This window comes from Cebus imitator, unplaced genomic scaffold (genome assembly GCF_001604975.1).
Source record: "Cebus imitator isolate Cc_AM_T3 unplaced genomic scaffold, Cebus_imitator-1.0 Scaffold331, whole genome shotgun sequence".
Lineage (NCBI taxonomy): Eukaryota > Metazoa > Chordata > Mammalia > Primates > Cebidae > Cebus > Cebus imitator.
In genome coordinates, this window is record NW_016107646.1 from 140,246 (window position 1) to 147,512 (window position 7,267).

A 7,267-nucleotide genomic window follows, 5' to 3' on the forward strand; every position below is an offset into this window, starting at 1 on the left:
AAAAAAAAAAAAAAAAAAAAAAAAAAAAAAAATTGCATTACTCTTGAAAGATGATTTTGAGAAACTGTTGGTTCTTTAACACATTCTTGTTTATTTAATAGCTCTTCCTCCAGCCCCATTGCTGCTTGCTGAAAATCCACACTTAAGCCAAAGCCCCTTCTGATGTTGTCAAACTTTTCTGATTCCTCTGCCCACCACATGGGTATTATTAAGTCAAATTGAAAATTTTTGTTGTGTTTTTGTTGTTGCTGTTGTTTCTGAGATGGAGTTTTGCTCTTGTTGCTCAGGCTGGAGTGCAATGGTGCAATCTCAGCTTACTGCAACCTCTGTCTCCCAGTTTCAAGTGATTCTCCTGCCTCAGTCTCCTGAGTAGCTGGGATTACAGGCATGTGCCACCACATCTGGCTAATTTTGTATTTTTAGTAGAGATGGGGTTTCTCCATGTTGGTCAGGCTGGTCTCAAACCCCTGACTCCAGGTGATCTGCCCACCTTGGCATCCCAAAGTGCTGGGATTACAGGTGTGAGCCACCATGCCCAGAACACTTTTTTTTTTCTTTTTTTTTTTTTTTTTTTTTGATAGATCAAAACCAATCAGGTATTCAGCAATTTAATATAGTTCAACCTAACACTGTTACTTTTTGACTTTCTGTGGCCCTTTATCTGGCCCTATCTTGTCCACTTTGGACTGTGAGCCCCCTTGAGGGTGGGGACTGCAGCTTATTTCTTGGGTTCTGCCCAGAGGAGAGAGTAGGCTCCGAATAAATACTTGCTGTCTGGAATGGAGTGAGAGAAGGCACCACCGTTCACTTACCTTCCTGTGTCTTTCCTTTCAGCGGCCCACATGTGCAGCACCCTGGAGCATAACTGTGCCCACTTCTGCATCAACACCCCTGGCTCATATGTCTGCAGGTGCAAACAAGGCTACATTCTCAACTCGGATCAGACGACTTGCAGAAGTAAGATTGCTTTGCTGATGTGTTTGTGCTTTCTTCCTCTTCCCTCTTCTTCTCTCTTCTTTTATCTGGGCTTATTTTATTCCTCTGCAATGCCTTACCCCAGTTATCATCTCTTGGGGACAGAAACAAAGTTTAGTATTTTCTGTTGACCCCCCTCACAGTGCCGAGTCCAGAGCTGGGCACATAGTAGGCCATCAAGAGGAGTTCAAAAGATGGGTGGAAGCACCATCTCAGAAATAGCCTCTTTGAATGTCTGAACCAGTCTCCTTTACTTCCAAGCTTGTTCTTTAGCAGGGACTACTGACAAGCCTTTTCAACTACTGTCTTTATTAACTGTAGCCTAAGGAATTGTTTCTATATTTTATTATCTTCTATAAAGCATGGATTTAGGAAGAGTTATTAACCTTGGCTGGGAGCGATTATTCAAGTTCTCTTTTAGAGGGGTGCAGAGACCCAGCTGCTTTGGTGTGGAACACCTTATAGGTCTTCTAGATTTAAGAAAAGGGGGCAAACAGATGTAAGATATTAGAACTCACATTTTCTTTTTTTGCTAAGCCCCAAAGACTAGACAATATACTGATATTTGAGCCAGCACGAGGTAATCTGCCCCTTAAAAGACAGAATTACTCATATGCTGAGTACCGTGTCCTTACTTTTTGAAGTTACGGATAAAGACTGGGTTAACCCACAGATGGTGAGGGTACCAAAAGCAAGGCATGAGGAAGACCAGCCCACATGGAAGCAAATATACAGCTTAGCTAATCTGACACTTGCTTCATGTAGTGCGTAACTGTTGCAAATGTGTCATTGTTACAATGCATGATTGTTGCAATGTGTAATTGTTTTGATGCGTAATTGTTGCAATGTGTAATTGTTATTTACTTCCTGGTAAGCAATTAAGCATTAATGGAAAGCAGTTTGCACAAATGGCTGTAATTAACATTGCATTTATGCAGGCAAATCACCTTTTCCATGTTTCCTTTCACTTTTCAGTTTCAGGGTTGAGTGGGTGGCTGGAGGTCTCCCTGACCCTCAAGAATAGGTAACATCTGCTTGACCCTTCCGTTCTGTGTGGTCTGTGCAAGCCCAGAGCTCTCTGGATTCTGTGAATCCCAGGAGTGTGGGGCGGCGGCAGTTTGCGGGAGGGGTGTATGTGTTCTTAGGCTCCTCTCAGACCCCAGGATCCCAAGTTGAGTGCAGCCTCAATCATCCTCATCTTCCACTTGAAGATTTGGCACTCCCTCAAGATCCACAACAAAAAGTCACTTGCAGCAAATACTCATGGGTTCATAGAGTTTCCTAAAGAACTGGGGGAGCCTGGGAAAGGTCATCTCACACACTGCTCAGCAAAGAACCTAGAGATCTCTTTAGACACCCCCCTTTAGACACCTCCGCCTCTTTAGGTGTTCTGCCTCCCCACAATCGTCCTCTGGAGGAACCCCTCATCCCCTTCAGGCATCCTCACCACTACCCCAGATGCTTATCTGGCCCATCTCAGCCTCCCACCATCTTGCCCACTCCCTTCCTCCTCCTTTTTTTCCTCCTCCTCCTCCTCCAACTCCTTTTCTTCCTCTTCCTTCTCCTTTTCCTTTGGTTTGTGTTTTTTTAAGACAGAGTTTTTCTCTGTCACCCAGGCTGTAATACAGTGGCACAATCGTGGCTCACTATGGCCTCAACCTCCCAGGCTCAAGCAGTCCTCCCATCTCAGCCTCCTGAGTAGCTGGGACCATAGCTGCATGACACCATGCCTGGCTAATTTTTTTGTAGCAGTAAGGTTGCTCAGGCTGGTCTTGAATTCCTGAGCTCAAGGGCTCCATCTCCCTCAACCTCCTGAAGTGCTGAGATTTACAAGAGTGAGCCACTGCACCTGGCACCCTTCCCTTCTTAGAAGCACAAGGAATTCCTCTCCTTGTCTCATGGCCCAGTGAGTGACTGGGATCTGGGAATCTGCTGATATTTATTTTCCGTGGGCTGGCTGAGCCAAGCCAGAGGAATTCTGACACCAGCAAATAAAAAATAAAATGCTCTAGCCCTGATTTTATGAGCAAGGCCTTCCCCACACAGCAGGGTTTGCCAGACCCCTGCCCGGACCTGCCACAGGCCTTGATGTCCCCCGGCTCTCAACTACTGGTCTGGCCTTAGCTTCCTCCTGCCCAGGGCTGAGGCACAGGAAAATGTGAAGTAGACCCTGCCTGGGCTTCAGACAGACTGATCAGGTGGAGGGGCAGGGAGGCCCAGGCACAGGAGGCCTAGGAGCTCAGGGCAGGGGTTCTCAAACTTCAGTAACTGAGAATTAGCCAGGAAGTCAACTCCTGGGCTCACCCTCAGAGATTCAGAGTCAACAGGTCTGGATTTTCAATTAACTGACAAATACTTCCACGCTTTGAGATTCACTGGCCTCAGGCAGTGAGGGGTCCCAGGGAAGGGCTTAGCAGAGCTCTGCTGTCCCATCTGACCCAGTCCTCCAGTCACCTTGAAGCAGTTAAGCCATCTTAACCTACAGCCAGACTTAGTTTAATAAATGTGCAGTAATAAAAAGGCTGGGTGTGGTGGCTCACGCCTGTAATCCCAGCACTTTCAGAGGCTGAGGTGGGCAGATCATGAGGTCAGCAGTTCAAAACCGGCCTGACCAACACGGTGAAACCCCATCTCTACTAAAAATACAAAAATTCACCAGGCATGATGGTGCACTCCTGTAATCCCAACGACTCAGGAAGCGGAGGGAGGAGAATCCCTTGAACCCAGGAGGTGGAGGTTGCAGTGAGCCAAGATTGGGCCACTGCCCTCCAGCCTGGGTGACAGAGTAAGACTCCATCTCAATCAATCCATCAATCAATGTTCAGTGATAAAGAACAGCTCTTTCTCTTTCAGAAGAGGATAATACAACTCTTTTGCTTTCCCAAAATTGGTGTACCAGGGGCCTTGGGGGAAGAACAAAGCCTTCACTGTCCACAGATCTGGGCTTGAACCCTGACCTTATCACTTACCAGCTACAGCTGTTTCACCCTGAACTGGTTATTTAAACTCCTTAACTCTCAGTTTCCTCACTCATAAGATGGGAAGGGTGGTAACAAATCAATAGCTATCTCATTGATTATGTCTTTGTGAGGCCCTGTTTTTGGTCTGGGGGACAGTTAAAAGCTGTGCCAAGTGACAGCTGTGCCATCTACTGACCCCTGCTGATGATCAGGGACCTATGCCTGCCAACACTGAGAGAAACTCAATGGGCTTGGAGAGGAGGGATGCACTCCACTTCTGGAAGCTATTTCCACTTAATTTCCATGTCCTGGGCATAGCTGGATAGTCTCCCAGATGAAAAGCCATGTGGGTGACACCACCTCCCCAAAGCACCTCTTACTCCCTAAGAAGTGCTGCCATTCATTCTTCCATACAATCATTGATTGGTTCATTTATTTTTTCATTTAACAAATGTTTTTGAGCATAGAAATGTGCCAGGCAGCATGCACAGTATTGGAAATAAAATAGTGGTAAGCACAGCAATATACTTTCTTTTCTGGAGCTCACATTTTTGCATGGGAGTGAATCAAATTAACAATCAGGGTAATTTCCACCAAAAGTGATTGCAATCCATGTCCACCTTAGTGTGCAGCACATGAGCTCAGGCCTAACTATAGCCACTTTTTAGGTGTTTACCATGTGCCAGAAGCTCTCCTGAGTGCTTTATATCTGCTATCTCACTTAATTCTCACAATGAGCTCTTAAAGTGGGTTTTATCACTCTCATTTTATAGATAAGTAAAATAAGAAACAAAAAAGTTATACGATTTACCCAAGGTCACATGGCTAGCAATGTGATCAAGCAAGAATCCAAATCCTGTTATGTCCTAGCTCTTGGCCATCATTTGAGTCTGTCCCATGACCCTTGAGGACACCCAGATGGCAGCAGGACAACCCTTCAACCAGAGAACCTTCTCCAAGCCAGGAAGACAGACAGGTTCCACAGCCCACTAATCCCAGGGAGACTTAGAACTAATTCAGGACTAACATTCAACTGATTGTTATTTCCCCAAGTCCAATGCCAATTGCTGTGCTACTGTCATTGCACAGAATAATAGTGGCAGGGCCTCTTCAGCAACTGCCTTTGAATACACACATGCACATACACACTATAGAATGTGTGTATATATATATATGTGTGTGTGTGTGTGTGTATATATATATATATATACTCTCTCTATATAAATATATATAAATGAAATATATATATATCCCCACCATTGTGTATTTATAATTTGTGTGGAGAGGGGAAACAGACACAGTTGATTCATACATTCTTTTTTTTTTTTGAGTTGAAGTCTCACTCTGTCACCAGGCTGGAGTGCAGTGGTGCCATCTCAGCTCACTGCAGCCTTCTCCTCCTGGGTTCAAGCAATTCTCCTGCCTCAGCTTCCCAAGTAGCTGGGACTACAGGCATGTGCCAGCATGCCTGGATAATTTTTGTATTTTTAGCAGAGACAGGGTTTCACCATGTTGACCAGGATGTTCTTAGTCTCCTGACCTCATGATCCACCCACCTCAGCCTTCCAAGTGCTGGGATTACAGGTGTGAGCCACTGCTTTTGACATGATTCATACATTCTTTGAATGGTAATGGACCTTGGCTATTAGACTTCTGGCCTCCTCTCCTATGGGACTTCAGAATTCTTTCCCCTCCCAGTGTTCCAAATGGTGATGGTTCTTGAGAATCCGGTTATTACAAAACACCTGAATCCCATATCCAGACAGCCTGGATCAGTGGTTGAGCTGAGCTCCTACCTGTCTGTAATTTCCACTTTGGATCCTGTTTCTGCCATCTGAAGCCATATACCAAAAAGTTATTTCCGTATCCAAATAAAAACATAAAGCCCTTAAATTACTGAAGAGTATTATTCCCACACACTGACCCCAGTCCTATCAATTTTCTCTTTTTCAGGGGAAAACACATCTTTTCATGACCTAGTTTTGGGTCTCTTCACTGTCCAGGTAACCCTCTCTGGGTGGATATTAGTTGTCTAAAAAGGGCCTTTTCATTCAAAGACTAAATCAAATGCATTCAAGAATCTTAGCTTCCATCACTTCTTAGCCTTTTGGCTAAATCAAGGTGTAGAATATTACCTTCCGAGTTGTGCCTGTATGGGCAATATTGAATGTACTGGATGTCAATATTGTGGATTCCTTCTGCCTTTCAAAAAGTCTTTTCTATCCAATATCATTATATGAGACATATGCAAAAGCATCAGCATAATACTAGAACAATGGAATATTGTGTTCCTTCCTTTTCCCATTTAAAAAAAATGGGGGGAAAGGAAATCTCATGAAGTGTGCCCCACTTCACATGCTGTTTCTTCTTATCCTTCCGCTTCCCTAAATTCCTGTTCTACTAACAAGAAAGAATGTTATCGTGCTTCTTTTTCTTGATATATTTTTCAAAATAAGGAATTTTCCCTTTCTTCTGGAACATTTAATCTATTTGGAAGCTGATGATAATATTGCATTGAGAAAACTTCATTTGGCAGAAAATGTAGACTTTCTGTCCAGCTTAATTTTTTTTCTCTCACGAATGATACCAAATGCATTTTACTGCTTTCATTCTTTGGAAATGTTCCTAACATTATTTTTCCCAAGCTATATAAGTGATTTAATAGATTTATGTTGGAGTTTAAACAAGGAGCATGACCCAGAAAAACCATTGAATTATTAGAGAGAGATAACTAGGACCAACATTCCTCATGAATTTAGATATGAGAATTCTTAAAAATATAGCAAATAGAATTCAACAATATATGAAAAGAACAATACATCAAGACCAAATGGAGTTTATTCCAAGAATGTAAGTTTTGTTTAACATTCAAAAATCAATCAATATGACTAACAATAATATCCAGGTGTGGTGGCTCATGGCTGCAATCCCAGCACTTTGGGAGGCTGAGTTAGGCGTATCACCTGAGGTCCACAGTTTGAGACCAGTCTGGCTAACATGATGAAACCCCATCTCTACTAAAAATACAAAAATTAGCCTAGTGTGAGCCAGGTGCAGAAACTCATGCCTGTAATCCCAGCACTTTGGGAGGCTGAGATGGGTGGATCACGAGGTCAGGAGATTGAGACCATTCTGGCCAACATGGTGAAACCCCATCTCTACTAAAATAGAAAAAAATTAGCCAGGCGTGGTGGCGGGTGCCTATGGTCCCAGCTACTCAGGAGGCTGAGGCAGGGGCATTGCTTGAACTCGGGTGGCGAAGGTTGCAGTGAGCTAAGATCGCACCACTGTACTCCAGCCTAGGCAACAGAGCAAAACTCTGTCTCAAAGAA

General features: G+C 43.9%; 1 protein-coding gene across 5 annotated transcripts in view; it reads left to right on the plus strand.

Moving 5' to 3' along the window:
- Positions 1-7,267, plus strand: part of MATN2 (matrilin 2) — a 177,833-nt gene that overhangs the window by 84,012 nt on the left and 86,554 nt on the right. For all 5 annotated transcript variants that reach the window (XM_017504986.2, XM_017504984.2, XM_017504988.2 and 2 more), the window contains exon 4: positions 835-957. In XM_017504986.2, the coding sequence (XP_017360475.1) occupies positions 835-957 (123 nt within the window). The remainder of the gene's footprint in view (positions 1-834; positions 958-7,267) is intronic.